General features: G+C 39.6%; 1 protein-coding gene across 1 annotated transcript in view; it reads left to right on the forward strand.

Moving 5' to 3' along the window:
- The window catches only part of Palld (palladin, cytoskeletal associated protein), a 321,948-nt gene that overhangs the window by 145,897 nt on the left and 156,787 nt on the right, over positions 1–19,264 (forward strand). Inside the window, exons 7-10 of the mRNA XM_048330859.1 lie at positions 4,309–4,450; positions 4,925–4,948; positions 15,741–15,860; positions 18,013–18,355. Coding sequence (XP_048186816.1) covers positions 4,309–4,450; positions 4,925–4,948; positions 15,741–15,860; positions 18,013–18,355 — 629 coding nt within the window. The remainder of the gene's footprint in view (positions 1–4,308; positions 4,451–4,924; positions 4,949–15,740; positions 15,861–18,012; positions 18,356–19,264) is intronic.

Genomic DNA, 19,264 nt, shown 5'->3' on the forward strand with positions numbered 1-19,264 from the left:
TTAAATGCTGCCAAATCCAATACTCCTTAAGTGCTGACATGGTTCCACATGTGGAACATTCCACATTTTACCTCATGTTCCAGCTTGCAGACAAAGCATAGGTGAAATATTGTATATAAGTGTTGTCAGCTGGGCACCAGTAGCTCACATCTGTAAACCTAGCTACTAAGGAGTCTGAAATCTGAGGATTGAGGTTTGAAGCCAGCCCAATCAGAAAAGTACACATGCAGCTCTTATCTACAATTTACTACTCAAAAACTGGAAGTGGAGCTGTGGCTCAAAGTGGTAGAGCACTAGCCTTGAGCAAAAGAGTCCAGAGACAGTGCTCAGGCCCTGAATTCAAGCCCCACAACCGAATATATATATTCAAACTATGTATAACATGTAACATATTTATGAAACATTTGTGAAACCCATGTTTGGCATTTGGGCATTTCCAAAATGTGTGTGTATGCATGTAAATATTACAAAACTCCCAAAACAAAATCCAAATCCAAAATACTTCTGGTCCTAGGTATTTTGGATGAAGAATAATCAACTTGTACTATCATACTGGCATGAGACTCAAAAAGTTGAAAAAAATAATCAAAATGGAGCTCACAAAACATTTCAATACCCACAAAAACTTTCAGATCACTGGGGATGCAATGAATTTTTCAGCTGAGATGAAAAGGAAGTTAAATTGGACTCCTACCTTATATTTTTCACTCACATCAATTTTAAGTAAATAAAGGACAAATATAGAAGTAAAATCTAGGAAATTTCTGGGAGGCAATAGCGAAGTGTCTTCATTATCTTCCTGTGGGAAAATCTTTTTGTTTCTTTTTTGTTTTGTGTTTTTTTTTTGCCAGTCCTGGGCCTTGGACTCAGGACCTGAGCACTGTCCCTGGCTTCTTTTTGCTCAAGGCTAGCACTCTTCTTTTTGTTTCTTCTGAAGCAAAACTGAATTCAAACTTCATTCAACATTAGTGTTTCCAGTAAGCAGAGAGAACAAATGATAACAGTGGATAACAACTCTGAAACTCCCCCCTCCTAGATAAGCTAAGAAGAACCAAAAATAGGTCATACAAAACCATAACAAAAGCTATGTCACTGTATCAGCCTACAAAGTCTTCCTTTAATTCTCAGAACAGATAGCGTTTACTGGGGAGGGGAGGGGGGGTGACTCCACATTTAGGATGTAACCTAAGTTTTGCGCCAGCAACTTCTCAATGCTATCAACAGGAAGAGCATCATAACCATGCACCCTTAGCTAAGACATACATGACTTGCAGGTACCAGGGCCCAATACAGCTCTGAATTTAAACAGAGTCCATGGTGAGAATAGAAGGGAAGAAGACAATGCAATGTTTTGCTTTCCTTCACTGAGAAGTTACACTACAGTGTTGTGGCATGTACATTTGCTGCAAACTTTTTTCCTACTGACTACAAGGAAGCCTCACAAAACCTTGTTTCCCCCATTGCAACCCCAACTCCTAAAACAGTCTTTAGTCAACATTTTTTGAGGGGAAGGGGCAGTAGGTGGTTACTGGAGGTTTGAACTCAAGACCTTGAGCTTGCTCATTCAGCTGCTACCCTACCACTTGAGACATACCTCCAGCCTGGCTTTTGCCAGCTAAGCCTGGTAGAGTTTTCTGCCTGGCCTTGAACCACAGTCACATGGATTTCAGAGACGCTAGGATTACAGGCATGCACCATTAGATGTTCACCTCCATAAGACACGTCTTCCATTAGGCCCTCCTAAGACAAAAGTGTGTGTGTGTGTGTGTGTGTGTGTGTGTATGCTGAAACATCCCACAATAAGAATTAAGTGTAAATGTGATCAAAGTATATTGTATTATATGTATGTATGGAAATATCACCATGAAAACATCCCTTTGTAATGTACAAGTTAATATATACTAATAAAAAGAAGAAGAAAAGGACAAACACTAACTCTCACACACACACACAAAAAAAAAAAAAACCCTAAAACTTGAGGATTCCCAGATCCTTTGCTGAAGGGACAAACCATGTAGCCAAGCGCAAAATTCTGAAACTTAACTCAGTGTTTTCAGAGCTTTTCCTTATGTTCCAGAAGGTCCTTCTTCTGGCTTATTGAGATTAGCCATGACTTTTGTCAGATAAGTGTGTGTGTGTGTGTGTGTGTGTGTGTGTGTGTGCGTGTGTGTGTGTGTGTGTGTGTGTGTCCACTCTAGAGGAGGAGCCAAGTGTCCAGGAGTAATGAGTAGAGTTTGGTCTGTCTTGGTTTCTTGGCATATGCCCATTTTTTCATTCTGACTTTCCAACACTCCCTCCTCTCAAATAAATGCCCTACATAGTGTAAGAAATAAATCAGTCTCCTTTGGTGCCTGAAAGCTCAAGCATGAAAAATATTTAGGGTGCCATTTGTCATCTATCATGAATGGCTTCCTGCACATGACTGGAGATATTTAACAGACGGCCCGTGAAAGCCGGACCCCATGAGTGAAATAGTACTTTGAGCCACTAAGTCATTTCTTCTTTGGCTCCAATCACAAAGTTAAAATTTGATTTTAAACCAGATATTTTTCTACATTTAAAAAATGGAGAAGAAATGAAATCAGTACTTGATACTCTTAACCTTTACTTTGAGAGAAGGAGAGAGAGAAAAAAAGTAGCTATAATACTAGCTACTCAGAAGACAGTGAGATAGGAGGCTGGCTCAGGCAAAACATTGGAGAGATCCCCTGTCAATATCAGGGCAAGGTGATTCTCACCTGTCCCTTGACTGCCCAGGAGGCTGAGGTGGGGAGAATTACAGTCTAGGTTCTTCCCAGGAAAAATCTGAGATGTTATCTCAAAAATAATGAGAATGTAAAGGACTAGAAGCCTGATTCAATCCTGTAGCACACCTGCCTAGCAAGTGTAAAGCCCCTGAGTTCAAATCCAAAATTCTTATCAAATGACAAATCAGAGTTCCCATTACACTTTTATAGTTCATCTGCCAACATCACAGACTTTTAGACTTTTCATAGTGTTTTAGCACACTTACTATAAGCCATTTGTGCTTGCATTTGCTTTTTTCATGTGCTGCAGAATTTGTGAGTTTCTATTGTTCCCTCAAACAATTAAAACCAACCCCCCACAAAACAATGTCCCAAGATTCCACATTCTTCCAATATGAGTGAGGTTTGGTGTGTTTTTTTATTTCTTTATGTACAGATAAGTTATTTTATCATAATTGAATGCTTTCTATTTGATCTGGTGCTCTGCTTACTAGTTTAAATCATCAAAAAGGTTAAAGTTCCTACTTGGAGGAGGAAGGGAGAGAGAGGACGTGTATCCTAATAGTTCATAACAGTCCCCAAAGCTTTACCTCGTTGCATCTATGAAGCCAAATTAATTTCTAATCTTTTGGATTGTAAAAATTTATTGGTCTGGAGTTGGAGCAGGGTGAAAGCAATAGGCAGTGGCAAAGAAGGAGGAAATGAAGGTCAGTAAGGAAGTACAGATGTTTTATTATTTTATGAGAATCTCAAAATGAGAAAATACTCAAACCCCTTAGCTTCATAAACCTGCCACAGAAAACAAGTTGAGCAGAGACAGTGGTGTAGTTCATAAAAAGACTGGAGCATTTGGAAGCAAATGTCTTTTCTTTCTTGCCTTATTTGGTTCTTCTAAATATCTATATTCATTTGCAGTGTAATTATTTTAAGAAATTTGCATTCCACCAGCTTGTTAAATGTAAAGAAAAAGTAACAAGCTACCAGGTGTGAGAGCTCCTGCCTGTAATCCTGGCTACTTGAGGGAGGTCATTGTCCAGTCCAAGCAAAAAAAGTTCATGAGACCACATCTCAACCAATCAAAAGCTGCATATAGTGGCACACACACCTGTCATCCCAATAATATGAGAAGCATAGATGAGATTGTGGCCCAGGCCAGCCCTGGTATAAATGCAAGACCCTATTAAGACAAGAAAAGAAAAGAAAAAGAAGAAAAGAGGTACTGCAGAGTACTCTCAGCAGAAACAAAACCCCAAATCAAACCCCAGTACTGTAAAAGAGTTTCATTGACCTTTAGTTCCATTGAATAAGGTAAGAAATGGTTGGTGCAAATTTATAAATAGGTCAAAAGTACTTCAGAGCCCATGGTGGTAAACTTTACTCATTTTAGGATGGAGAAATTGTGACTGGCTTGAAGGTATTACTTAAAGGTAACTGGAGACAAGCTCTGCAGGGGATTTTGTTTTGCTTTGTGTTTTTGGACGAAGGTTTGTCGTTTATATCTCTGCTGTGAAACTGTTTAAGAACACACGGTCTAAGGGAAAGCATTTTCCTTGAATCTCAGGAACTGCAGAACACGGCCGCCTCTGAGGGCCAGGTGGTGGTCCTGGAGTGCCGAGTTCGAGGGGCCCCCCCTGTGCAGGTGCAGTGGTTCCGGCAAGGAATTGAGATCCAAGACTCTCCAGACTTCCGAATTCTACAAAAAAGTAAGGAGACACAACTGCATTTCCAAAGCTGACCATTGCATTCCACCTGGTTTCAGGAAAAACCGAGAGAAATGTTGATTAAAAATCAATTAGAAGGAGTTGATTTCTATTTTTGCAAGACTAGATAATCCACTGTATTACAGGATCCAGGAAATTAAAACTGAGATGCCTTTGAAACTGATGAAAATTCTATGTTCTTTCTTTAGAAATGTTTCATATTTGTAGTCAAGAATTCGGCAAATAATTTTAGAAAGTTCACAAGTCCTTAATCCACTTAGCAACTACATCTTTAAATAATACTTTAAAGTGTTCCTGGAACTCAACTTGTTATATTTATAGAAATAGAAATTTATCTGCTGTCATTTGAACTCTCTTGTTTTATGGAAATTGTCTATGATGTATTCTAGACTAGATAACAAGAACCCTATCCTAATACTCTATTCTACTTTATTTTCTTTCTCCTGTGACAAACAGAACCCAGATCTACAGCTGAGCCTGGTAAGAATTTTCTTCTTTGGGGGACAGACATATCTTTTGGGTGTCAATAGTTCATTGTTTTCTGTTTTAAAGCTATACATGAAACTATGTTTTGGCAGTCCCTGGAAATATGAAACCCCCCTTAAAGACAATACCTTCCTTATCATGGGTCAGACATTGTATTTTACATCAACTTCTCTACTAGTAAAATATTAAGTGCTATTCAGACAAGAAGGTCAAACACGGTGACTTAAGGGCTTTTTAAAATACAGTCTTTCATATTCCAAAAGCAAACTAAGCCAATGATGAAAAAAATTCCTCCTTAAAATTCCAGTAGAAAAGAGCTATTTACTGCATACCTCTGCTGACAAAAACCCACTAACAGTGAGGCAGCGTGGCTGAGAATGTGAGAGACCCAAAGATGTGTACAGAGGCGACCCCAGGCATGTCTCATTTATGTGCCATGAGCCATAAACTTTTAACTGTTCTGCCAGCATGAAGAAAGTCATCCCACCCCAGAATCTCTCTTAATTACCGGGTCATCTGACCTCATCAGAATGCTCTGTGATCCCTGAGGGCCAACTGCTCCACTGCCTCCAAACTCTCGTGTATTTATGAGTCCCTATGGACTAAAAAGAGAAAGTTGGTCCAGATTATTTCAAAGTATTTCCTACTTAGGATTGTTTTCATGGTGTTATTTGTTTACTTGGGATTATGTTTTCCATGAGCAAAGCCACAGTTTCATGTACTTCTTAACAAAGGGTAGAGTAATGAGGATGCTTTTCCTGTCCTGCTTCCGGACCACGCAGGTCTTGCTAAATCTTCCTTGGGAACTGCGACCTTGCCCTGACCTTGCTGGGGAACTTGAAGGTCTCCTGTATGTCACAGCGCTGTGGTCATCTGTGATTCTGTCATATCCGAGGATGGGGGTTCTTGAAAGCAGAGAATACCTCTATTAGGATCCAAAGCTTAAAAGATGCTTCTCAATATCCACAGAGAAAAACTGGAATTGATCTGTGGCCTCAGAGTTACAACTAGAGCATGACACCCCACCCAGTGTGTCAGCTGCCACATCAAATGCAGTCAACAGGCTGGGAATGTGGCCTAGTGGTAGAGTGCTTCCATAGCACGCATGAAGCCCTGAGTTCGATTCCTCAGTACCACAAAACAGAAAAGACCATAAGTAGCGCTGTGGCTCAAGTGGTAGAGTGGTAGCCTTGAGCAAAAAGAAGCTCAGGGATAGTGCCCAGGCCTTGTGTTCAAGCCAGGACTGGCAAAAAGAAAAAAAAATATTTATGAAACTAGAATGGCTTAAGGCTTTTTTTTTTTTTTTTTTTGGTCAGTCATGGGCTTGAACTCAAGGCCTGGGCACTTTCATCAAGCTCTTTTGCTCAAGGCTAGTGCTCAACCACTTTGAGCTACAGTTCCACTTCCAACTTTCTGGTAGTTAACTGGAGATAAGAGTCTCACAGAGACTTTTCTACCCTGGCTGGGTTTAAACCACGATCCTCAGACCTCTGCTTTCTGAGTAGCTATCGTTACGGGCATGAGCCACCAGCACCCAGCAACACAGTCATGTTTTTAAACAACACAAAACAGTTAAACTCCAATGATTGCTTTTGTGAGTTGACATGAGTAAAAACTTTAGAACAAATTTTAAAGCATATTTGTAGTGAAAATGAGGTATGATTCTTTTACTAATTGCTGGATGTTTTCCTTACATTAATCTTGATGTTCCATGTCAAAGGGAAAAAAAACCATGTATCAGAGTTCACTTTCCTTAAATGACCTGATTGAGCATGGTGTGTTCAGCCAATATGGAGTCTGCAGGAGCGGGCTTCTCTGATAGCTGGCTTATAGTGGTCTTTAGCCACTGTTCATCAGAAAGGATAAAAAGCTCACATGACAACAGTCCATCTGGGGCAGAAGATAAATTTTATAGGACTGGGTCAGTGATGTTTTCCAAATGCCAAAACATAAATAGCCTTTGAAATTCAGGAAAAATATTTAAGCATTCAAATTTTATTACTCTCTCTTCCCTTCTTCTGACAGAGTCACTGGTGTTTTTTTCCCTGTCTTCTATCTGTGCCTGTCTAGCCTCTACAACCCTCCTCCCTCCTCCCCATGCTCTTTCTTTCTCCACCCCATTCTCTCATTCATCTTATCTACTCTTTCTCTTCTCTTGACTCTCTTCCTTTACCCATGGCACGATACTTTAAAGGTCTAAAAAAACCAAGCTAGTGCTCCATTAGGACTAGATATTTAGATAAAGAAGAAAATAGCAGCTGGCTTGCCAGCACATTTGTGAAAAGGAAGCAGGTTTTCCTTGTCACTACTGTGTTGTATCTGTCTAATGTGTTTTACACTCCCCTCTCTGTCTAGACAGAAGTCAGCTTGCATCACAAATCTTCTCAGACTGCTTTGTGAATTCATAGCTAGCCAGCTTACTTAAGACCAACATCCTTTTGTCATCTTACCTGCCCTGACCTTCTTTTTTGACATTCTGACTTTATACTGAGTGAATCCTTCAAAGACTGGTCTGGGAGGTGGGGCATAGAAGACTCATTTGACAGATGTTAATACTCAAGCTCTTACTCAGCTGTCTGGAAACAGCCACAAACTATATTGAGTTACTTCTATAGCATTGTCTAATGGCATGCAAAATGAAAACCACCAAAAAAAGTGTCTTATGGGTTAGAGAATTATACAAAGAAAAGTACAGTGTCTTTTATTTGCTGTGGATCTTTGATCACCACTGTGGCCCCTTCCAGACTGGATAAAGTTATTCCAAGTGTGAAATAAATTCTACCCAGTTAAAATGCCAAGAGGCCCAGTTGTGGGAGGGCAATGATAAGAATATTTGTTAAGATATCATCAAACTCAATACACTTATAATGTAATGCAAGTTCAAGGACAGGATGAAGAGTTGATCAAAAGTATTTATATCCGGTGGTTCTCAAACTATGCAAGGCGATACCAGAGTGGCTATGGTTGCTCCTCTCCATTCTGAGAAGGGTTCTCTCATAGGTTTGACAATATTGATATCTGACAATTGATAGATATAACACAAGAGAGGACGAGCCATAGATATGAGTAGCTGAAAATAATTCCAATTTGAAACAGGATGGTTGTTCTCTCTTCTATAGCATCATATCTCTGTGAAATTGAGAATTTTGTTTAAATTTTTTGCTTTGTCTGTTTGTTAATGTGGTTCTAGGGGTTAGACTCAAGGCCCCATACTTGCAAGGCAGATATTGTATCACCTGAGCCATACCTTCAGCCCTAAAATTGAGTTTTTGATTGATGTGTAATGTAATAAAACAAATACCTTATCTGTAAGGACTATGAAATAAGACATGCCCAGTCTGACTCTAAGAGAGGTTATGCAGAAACTAACAAAGGTTTTCATCTAATAGAAAGTTATTGTGATTATTTAAGAGCAAACAGCTAGGAATATGACCTAGTGGTAGAGTGCCTGCCTCGCATACATGAAGCCCTGGGTTCCTCAACACCACACACACATCCTGAGTTCAAGCCCCAGGACTTGTTAAAAAAAACATTTTCTTTCATGACAAGTATATTTTTTCCAAAACAGTACCCATTTTTTTTCCTATTCAGTTGTTTGGAAATAACTACACAAAACAAGGTCTGGAAATATGGCCTAGTGGTAAAGTACTCGCCTCATACACATGAAGCCCTAAGTTCGATTCCTCAGCACCACATATATAGAAAAAGCCAGAAGTGGCACTATGGCTCAAGTGGTAGAGTGCTAGCCTTAAGCAAAAAGAAGCCAGGGACAGTGTTCAGGCCCTGAATCCACGCCCCAGGACTGGCAACAAAATAAAAATAAAAAAAAATAGCTACACAAAACATGGAAATGTTAAGTATATTGATTTGTTTAATAGCCTCATTTAAGAAAAAAAAAATTACTGAGATACTTAGGATCCCCCATGATCTAAGAAGGACTAGAGAAGAGAGACTAAAGGCATGTGTATCCAGCAGAAAATGGAGTAAATTCTAATGCTGTAGGCCCTGGCTCCCAATCTTTTCCGGCATGTACCTTCTTGAATGCTACCTTCTAAGAATGTCTTTCTTGGGAAGAGACTGAAGCACTCTTCTCAGTACAATCTAAACATCTGCAGAGAAGCTAGGGGCAAGCAAAGACGTGATGTAGGAGTTTCTCCTCCAAACCCACCATCCGCATTGTGCAATAGGGAAAGCCATCATTGACAAGGGAGTCCCCTCCCCTCAAAGCCATGGCAGGCAAACAGACAAGGACATCTGAGCAACACTTCTAACACAAATGGGAGAGAAGAAAGCAAGCCACTCTCCTGCAGGCAACTTGGAGAAAGTAGGTTTGCAGAGAGAGAAAAATGAAGTTGAAAAGTCTGAGAACTATTCTGAAAAATGCAGAGGAGCAAGGGGTTGCTGGGGGGAGGGAGTGCTTTAGAAAATAAGGAGATTTGGGAATGGAAAATTAGGTAACAGAAAGTGGAAATAGTCCACAAAATACAGGCTGGGGAAAAAGACAAAGAACAGATCTAAGAGAGAAACAGAGTTTTAGAAAGTTACAGAAACCAGAGAAGCAGCCTAGGAAGAGCATAGATGCATGGGTAGCTAGGGTTCCAGGAAAAGAGAAGAAAGAAGGGCAAGAGAGGAATTTTTCAAAAAACGTGCCCCCCCCCCCCCCACTGAAACCTGTCCATTTCCAGAATTGGGGGAAATACCTACTATATAATGCTTGGAATAAGTTCAGCAATCATTGTGAAATTCAGAATGCCCAGGAAGGGAAGCTCATTGTACAAATGCCCAAAGCGGGGGTGGGGGTAGAGAATCAGGTTATATTCAAACTGCGATCAGAAAGCCTTACACATCCTCACGAGCCACACCGGACATGCAAGACAAGAGAGTTAAACCTTCAAAAGATCAAAAACCTAGAAATCGAGCCACAGGCCAGCCTTCGGTGCTCTGTGAAGATGGACTGTGAAGACCTTTTCAGGTCTTGGAACAGTTCCTCCGCAACTCTTGATAGGAGATGGGCTCTACCACCACGGAAGATGGGTCTCAGATAAAGCAAGATGCAGATCAAAGAGCATCTCCAGGAGGGTAGCAGTGAGGCCTCTGGAGTGAAGGGCTAGTATAGACTGCAACAGAGTAACTGGCTGAGAAGTTCAAGGCCACAGATCCTTCCTATCTTTTACCCTCAGGACAGAATAGCTGGATGATAAAACCTGGAGGAACTGCTCTTCCCCCTTGGGTGGCCTGCTCATCTTCATGCCACTGCCCATGTAGATCAACCACAGACACAGGCTGCCTCCCCACAGCAGTGTTCTGCTTCAACCACTTTGGAGATTTAGAAGTTGGCTGTGTTACAGTGGTGCTGATGCCACTGGCAATTCCCACTGGATATTAAGCTTCTTTTCCACACTCAGTCCATTAGACTATCTCACTGAGGCAAGATAGCATTTTCTGGGAACTCACTTGTGACTTTGCCTACCCAGATACCTATGCAGGTTTTCTGCAAGTAGAAACTAGCTAATGTCCTTAGAGAGTACACCTGTTACCTGATTTTCTGTCTTCCTCCCTCAGGCTTGTTAGGCAGATACTCTACCTCTGAGTTATATCTCTACCCCTGTTTTGCTCTGGTTATTTCTGTACTCCTGGGAGCGCTCTGGTATTGCCATCTGACAATTTTAAGCTTCCCATCATAGTTCAAAGAATAGACATCCACCGCTGTTCCATGGAGTGCCATGGACTTTTCTGACTGAGCGGGTCTGGAACCAAGAGCCACCAGAATTCGCCCTATCACATAGCTCGGATGACAGGTGTGTAGCACAGTGCCCAAGTATTCGTTGAAAAAGGTTCCCACGAAATTTTCTGCTCAGGCTGGTCTTGAACTCTGATTCTCCCAATTTCAGCCTCTCAAGGAGCTTGGATGACAAGTGCAAGCCACCAGTACTTGGCTTATTCCCCTATTTTCTAAAACTAGAGAACACAGTTCTTTAAGGATGCATATATAAATGATAAAGATATCAAGAAAATCAAAGGATCATGATTTCAAAAAAGGAGAGAATATTAACTAGGGAGGAGTTACTAGGCATTCTAAAGTATGAGCAGTGTTTTATTTCTTAGACTTCATAGATACAGAGCTCATTTCATTGTAATTCTTTATACCGTATGTGTGTGCATGCGCACACACTTATCAGTACTGGCATTTGAACTCAGGTCCTCTTGTTCTTGGCCTAGTTTTTCTACTCATAGCTGGTGCTCTACCATTTGAGCTTCTAGCTTTATGTTTTACTTCAGTTCTAGCCTTGTGTTAGTTAATTAGAGATACGCATTTTTCTGCCCGGGTTGGCTCCGAACTGCAATCCTCAGATCTCAGCCTCCTGAGTAGCTAGGATGACAGCTGATGTTGTGAGCCATCAGTGTTGTAACCACACATCTCCCTATATGATGGAATATACAATGTTTTAAAGTTTTTTATTAAAAATCAATACTAGCATTACATTCACCCACACTGAATTTCATCTTGTTAATTTTATCCCAGAGTTCTTTATCACTTGTATTTGCCAAACCAGTGATTGGAAAAAGCAGAAGCCTGATTCTTTTTAGTAACTCTGAACTAAATCATTAAAAAGGCTTTGAAGGAAGCAATGTTTGAAAATGTCTCCTCAAAAACCCGAGAGACTCGGTAATCTTATCCCTGCTTCCTCCTGACTTTCTTCCTATGAGTTTCTGCAAAATATAAAATTGGGTTTTGTTTGTATTTAGCCAAGTGTTAAGTACATCCAACGACTTGAATGAGACTCAAAACTGCCTTCTGGGAGATAGTACTATAATTAAGTAAATTTTAGGCAACAGTAAAAAGTAAAGAATTTAGTACCAATAAAAATAGTTTCTGACTTAGTAATTTATTATATGCCCTCAAGTAAAAACCTCAGGAAATCAAACTTAGGAAAATTGGATTAAAATGGATCATAATTAAAGTTATTAATAACTTTAAAGTTTTCCACTTATACTAGAGACAGTTCTTTACTACAGACCAGTAAGCCCCAACTCCCTTTATTTGACATGAATAGTCATTTCCTGATTTCCACTCCTTACCAAAATTTATTTTACAGATGTCTTCGTGGTCTTTGTTCAAGTAAGATGCTACCAGATGAAAATTCAATATTACATCCTGGCTCATCTCATTTCCTTGTGGCTTTCTTCATTTTTAAATGACAGAACCATACAAGCTATGATTAGCATTTCTCCCAAGAAAACATGGTCCTGGTGGGATGGCTGAATGACCCTGAATGCTTAGACCAGGGCATTCAACTAAACGTTTAATGAAAAGCACTATGGTCTACGAATGTTTGAATCACTAAAATAATATGCAATATTATTTTATTCTTTACTATTTTTAAAAGTCTTTTCTAGATGGTGAGTTGGTTATCATGCAAGTCCTGAATATTCATATAAAAATGACTTGTGCTCAATCAAATTTGAAATACACAAAGGATGTTTGTAGGAAAATCCACCTTAAATTCCTTTAGACAATGTTTTTAAATCAAATATTATTATTTTCCTTCTATTTAAATTTTATTTGTATACTTATTTAAAAATATTTATAGAGAGCTTGATATGTGCTCAATGGTGAGAATAGATGACCATCAACACTACAAATGGTCTTGGTATTCAGAGATTATGTCCAGTCAAAGAGCCAGAAACTAACCCACATATTTTACAATGATTAGTTATCTAATAATTAGTTTTATACTAAGCTCACCTTATTTATAGACTTGTCACTCAGAGTTTTGACCAATTACAGTAAATAAATAGATAAATGATAAATTACAAAAACACTTAAATATACTCTGCTCAGTTGATTCAGAGAAACTTTCAGTCAGTGCTTAATTGTGGTTAAGTGTTTGTGGGGGCCAACTCTGTGTTTGGTTGCTCTTAATTTTGTGAAAATCTGCCTCCCTAAAAGCATATGCTGCCCAAAAGACAAGTAAAAGGTAAAATACTTAATTTAAGTGATTGATGAGAGTGTTAGATTTATTGAAAGGTAGCATGTCTTTAATGGAAGTTAAGAAATGTTTTGGGAAAAAGAATCAAGCATCCGCTATACCATACTGTGCCCTATGTGTCTTGGGCAGGTGATGTTTTTCTTCTAGGTAGTCTCTTTGGAATTATGTACTTATGGGTACCAAGACTCCACTGTATTTGTGGTACATGTCTTCATGGAAAGTTCCTATCCTTAAATCACATGTAGGTGGTGAATCTAACCAAGTCTAATTTCAAAAAAAAAATTTTAATGATTCTCTGAAAATGTAATGTTTACAGAAACATGTAAGGCTGAGCAGGGAGGGCTTAAATCTTGCATTACCTTGCTTGTCTCCAAGGTCCTGTGTCTAAGCTAGGAAAACATGCAGAACAACTGGGGGAGCAAAAAACATATGCCTTTGGGAGGTGGGTGGCTTACCTTTAGCATCTGGGTTGTAGCACTAATTAGCCATGGCCTTGAGAGAATTACTTTGGACCAATCCTGAAGAAATAAGAGATTTGAGCCAGTCAGTCTGAAATCCCTTAGAGCACTTATATCCTAAGTTTTATTTACCCTTCTCCAGTTAAGTCTACATTTAACTCCCTGTACAACCATATGAATTCAGTTTAAAAATTCCCAGTCCCTTGTACCTCTCCAGTTATATCTTACTTCCCAAATGATTAATCTTATGTGAAACTCCAACTTGAATTATTTCCACACTTTCTATCTTCCTCTTCAAATGGGAAGCCAAGAACTGTGTACAGTATTGTCAAAACACAGAATTACCTCATGCTCTCTATTATGTTATTTTTCCTTCTATTCAGTGAAGCTTTTAATTTTAAAAAAAGTTGTGTCCTTTAAATGTGGAAGTATCTCCTTGAGTATCTTGAAAGCCTTTTCTTAATTTATCAAATAATCATTATTAATGGACAGTCATTGAACTCGCAACTAGGGTAAATGTTACAGGGAGTGTATGATAGCTGATTGACCAACCCTACAGTGAGTAGCACTCACCCTTTTTAAAATAGAATAAGATATAGCATGCCTAGGTTTACATCCACGCATGTGTGCACACACATGTTTGCACGCACACCTACACACACATACACACCTTATACCTCTACATGTGACTGAGTTGAATCTGAAATGTATTTCCTTCTGTGAGCTCTAATTTTAAAAGGTTTAAAAATCCACTTTTTAGAACAGTTTTCTATATTTTCCACAAGGTAAAAAATATCATCTGGAAAGCATATTGGTTAAAACTCTTTGGCCCCAAACCAGATCTACTGAATCATCCTCTCTCGAGAAGAGAAGACTAGGAAATCAGCATAGTTAACCGATGTTCCAGGTGATTCTTATCCTCAAACAAGTCTGGAGAACACCAACATAAAAGTCAACATTCAAAACATTCAGGATAACCCACACCAAATCTCATAAATAGTTCCCTTCCAAAAAGAAAAAAAAAGCTATTCAGTCTTACTAAGGATCTAAAGCACCTTAGCTGTAGTTTATACAAAATTAAATCATAGCTGGAGCATATGAGGACCAACTGCAGAAGAGAAAACTAGTAGCCTGCCTAATCCACAGTTGCCAATTCGTTCTTCTGCCCTTTAATTTTCCTTCATCACTCTACACAGAATCACGGATCTTAAGATACTAAAACGACCTACGTGTCAATCACACTCCACAGTTTTACAGAATTTGTTCTTGGAATTTTCCAGTTCCCACAATGCACCTTGAGATAGGGGGATCTTTGGCATTGATGAAGACACTGAAATAAGCACAAGTGAGCTTTGGTTGCTTTCCTGCCCATTACACCATAGCTTCCTGTTTCATAGAATGTACCCTTAGTTTGAGTTTTCTTTCAGGAAATATAGTATTGAAGCTTTAAAGCACAGTATGTAATCTAAGTCCAGAACAAATCCTACCCCACAAAAAGTGGTATTTTTAAAAATGTCCTGAAATTTAAAACCAAAGACTTAAGATTGAGAATTAAGAGAATTAAGATTTATAGACCATTTAAACATTCCTAAGGAAAATAAGAAGTCTTGTATTTATATTTATTTCAGACTCCTGAATTTACTAAAAGTCTAGTTGACTATGCAGTATTTTTAAAAATTGTCCAGATATTAGATATACTAGAATTACCCCTAATCACAAAGCCTGGATCTCTTTTGCTCCTTCCTACAATTTTTCAAGATAGCTTTGCAGCCCTTCTTGTTGAGTCTGTAAAGATAAAACCAAACACAGTTTTTTTTTGTTTTCTTTTGTTTTATGATACCTACTTTCCTAAAATCATACATTTGTATGCTGATCAGGTAATACAAATGCATGATACAAACTTGGTACAAATACATGAAATACCAGAAGGTAATGCGGAGGTGCAGACTTCTACATTTTAAGTAATATGTTAATAAATTTCATAGGTGCTGGGCACTAGTGGCTTAAACCAATAATCCTAGCTATCCTGAGATATGAGGATCAAAGTTCAAAGCCAGTCTGGGTATAAAAATCCAAGAAACTTTTATCTTCCAGCTAGTCCACTGAAGACTGGAACTGGAGCTGTGGTTCATGAAAGTGTGCAGAGGCTCTAAGTTGAAGCCCCAGTACAAGCACAAAACAAAACAAAAAACAAGGGGCTTCAATTTGAATTTACAAGAGATCCCTAAACATATACATTTCAGGGGATATCTAAACTTAAGAGGATTGGGGGAAAGGTGGTTGGTAAAAAGAGACTTAGTGGTTTTTCCTGAGTGACCCTCTTCTCTTCCCTTGCAGAGGAGATTTGCACCCTTGTCATCGCTGAGACTTTCCCTGAAGACGCTGGGATTTTTACCTGCTCAGCAACAAATGACTATGGATCTGTGACCAGCACTGCCCAACTAGTTGTCACTTCAGGTGTGTGGGAGTCAAACCTGGTTCTGATCACCAGCTGTTTCCCCATGTCAAAAGGCAACTGTCCCAGGAGCAATCAGCCCTTAGGAATGCTCATGGCACCTCCTCCAATTACCCCCAACAATCCAGTGTATTATCTGAAACAAAGGCTTTGGGGGAAGGTAGTGGTAAGAGGGGGTGTAACAGGAGGTAACAAACAAGGTACTCATTCTTGGGGCTGTTTTGTTTTGTTTTAATAATGCAACCTCAGTTTGGGAAACAATGGAACTGGTTTTCTAAGTCTTTATGATAACCCGGAATCCTCTCCACCTAGAAAGTCACCTGTAAGTTAGAGGGCAGTCATGGTCCACAGAAATGCCAATGTATGAGATCCTGAGGCTCTGGTAAAATTAGATTGTAGTCTGGTCTACTAAGTTTCTAAAAAAAATTTTTTTAGCCTAGTGTAGGAAAAGAGATGTATCTAAAGAGTACCTGGTTAGTACATGAGGCTCTGAATTTAAAAAGAGGAAGGAAGGAAGGAAGAAGGAAAAAATATAATTCAAAGCTATAAAGATCTTAGAAATCAAATTGCAATGGTAATTTATAACTTCCATATGAAAAATAAAACAATAGGTTATATATAATATTGCAACCAATACTCAAACATCAATGGACATTTTATAAACTCAGAAAACATACCAACCACTAGGGAAGGCATTCTAAAGAACCATTTTGCTTTTATTGTTTATTTTACTTGACTGTTTTCTACTATTATTAATGAGCTTTCTTCAGTGATAGTAATTGACTCATTTCTGTTGGTCAGCTTACAGTTGCATTGTTTAATTTTGTTCTAAATCTCTTGGTGAAGCCTGGCCCATAGTAATACACACAATAGGGAACTAGTAAATGCATATGTGGTGCCTGAAACAGATTTGGAGAACAACTCAATTGCCATGTGGTTCGTAGAAGAGCAAGAACTCAGGGCTAGGTGGCAGCAAAGGCATGACCAAAAGTGGCTTGGGGGATGTGAAGCGTGGAGATTGTACACGCTTTTTCATCTCCATTGAGAAAGGCAATGAAAGGGAAATGGTCAGGAAGGAGTCCTGTAGGCATTCAGTGGAAAGACCAGGGTCGACATTGGAGTCATGTAGGATGGTGCAGCAGGTATGTTAGTTTGCAGCTTGCTAGAAGACTATTCCATCAAGTGGCCACACCAATAGTACAGAGCTCGAAGAACAATAACAAAAGAAGGTCTGTTGAGCTCTGGGAATGGTGAGGGGAAAAATTATACACATATGTATTTATATTTATATTTATTTCCATATACATAAATACATATACACACAGCATATTGTGGATAACAAAATAAATGTCTCCTTTTTTTCCCTCCAATGTCACTGAGGCTTGCATTCAGGGCTTCAACACTGTCCCTTCACTTTTCTGCTCAAGGCTGGTGCTCTACCACTTGAGTCACAGCTCCACTTCCAGGTTTTTTGCACATCAATCAGAGATAAGAATGTCTTAGATTTTTCTGTCTAGTCTGACTACAGATTAGGATCCTCAGATCTCAGTCTCCTCAGTAGCTGGGATTACAGGCATAAGTCACAGGCACTTAGCAAAAAGAAAAAAAAAAAAAGAAAAAGAAAAAAAGAAGAAAGAACCTCCTTTTTCCTATTTAGTTACAACTGTGATGATTATCTGCTGTGGAAAACATTTTCTGTGAGAGGAGGCATATATTCCATTCATACTCAGAACTTTTCTCTCCTTAGCTTTAAAATAAAATGAATATGAACATAAATCTTTTATAGATGGAGCTGCTTAGGTGTCCCACGGTCCTCATGGACTGAAAAGTGAGAAATTAAAGCATTTTGGTTGATATGCTTTCTGTTGTCATATTTTTTTTTACCAAGTTCTACCTTTAGGTCTTATTTGGAATTAATGAGTTGATAAGTAGTTTCCGTACATATGAATTAATTCAGCTGGGAAATGAGACCAGGAGTAGACACTTGAAATAATCTTGGAAAGCCAGGTCTACCAGCTGGCAGCTCCGCACCCTGTGAGGGCAGCATTGCCCCTCTTCTCTAAGAACAGGACACAAGGATTCACAGGAGCCCTATGACGGTGAGAAGATGGCGTGGTGAAGTGGTAGAAACTCCTTTTTCTTCCCTTTCTCTAGCCAACACTGACAACTGTAGCTACGACTCATTGGGATACGCCAACAATGACCACTTCCAGCACTTTCCACCTCCCCCTCCCATGTTGGAGATGAGCAACTTTGAGTTGGCATCCCAGAAACCATGTGAGATCCAGCAGGTGAACAGCCCTGACCTAGGACTCAGCATGGCGGCCCTTCACATGCAATTCAGTTCTCCAGAGAGGGAAACCAACGGCGTCTACCCTAGCCATGGAATGAACGGACTGATGAATGGCAAAGCTAACGGTAATAAATCTCTTCCAACACCAGCAGTCCTGCTCTCACCCACGAAGGAGCCACCACCTCTGCTTGCCAAACCAAAACTGTGAGTATTTCGGCATCGTTTTATAATACTTTCCATACTCCTGCTAAATTTCCTCTGGTTAGAAAACACTTTTATTTTGCAGGATTCAACAGGGGGCAACTTGTCTAGGCTAGTTTTCCCTTACTGCTGAAACCTCACTGTTAAGGGAGATGCTTCAAAGAAAGAAGAGAAGGGAAAGGGAGGGGAGGGGAGAGACGGGAGGGAGGGAAGAAAAACAGGAAGGGAGGAAGGGAGGGAGGGAGGGAAGAAAGGGAGGAAGGGAGGGAGGGAGGGAAGAAAGGGAGGAAGGGAGGGAGGGAAGGAAGGAAGGAAGAAAGGAAGGAAGGAAGGAAGGAAGGAAGGAAGGAAGGAAGGAAGGAAGGAAGGAAGGAAGGAAGGAAGGAAGGAAGGAAGGAAGAAAGAAAAGAAAAGCCTCCTGTAACTGCCTGTAAGGGGTTTTGAATGTGAAAATAGCTGTGAGTTTCATGGCCTTCCAACTTGTAGCCAAGAGTATAACTGCTCCTAGAAAAGATGAAAAAGGTTTCTAGGTCAACTTGGAACCCTCTAGTAAAATATGACCAAATGTTTTCATTGTAGCACTCAGTAAGGAGAGCTGATAGAGATAGGCGGAGACAAGTAAAATCTGAACATGAAAATTCAGTGTGTAGATCCTGGCAGAAAAAGTGAAATTAGAGATAGGCTTGTCATGAAGAAGGGTAGAATATTCTTCTCAACTCAAGCAACTTGGTTCCAGAATTCCAGGGAACTGCATAGTTCCACCTTTCTACTTGATTTCCGATATTTTCTTAGGATGATAAGGATGGAAAAGCTTGTGTGAGCTATTTCCATTGGCACTGCAGAGCAGAGTTATTAAAAATGGAACCATTACAATGTCAGGGAGAGGCAGAAATAAAGTGAACTCCAAAAGTT

This window comes from Perognathus longimembris, chromosome 21, assembly GCF_023159225.1.
Source record: "Perognathus longimembris pacificus isolate PPM17 chromosome 21, ASM2315922v1, whole genome shotgun sequence".
NCBI classification, from domain to species: Eukaryota; Metazoa; Chordata; class Mammalia; order Rodentia; family Heteromyidae; genus Perognathus; species Perognathus longimembris.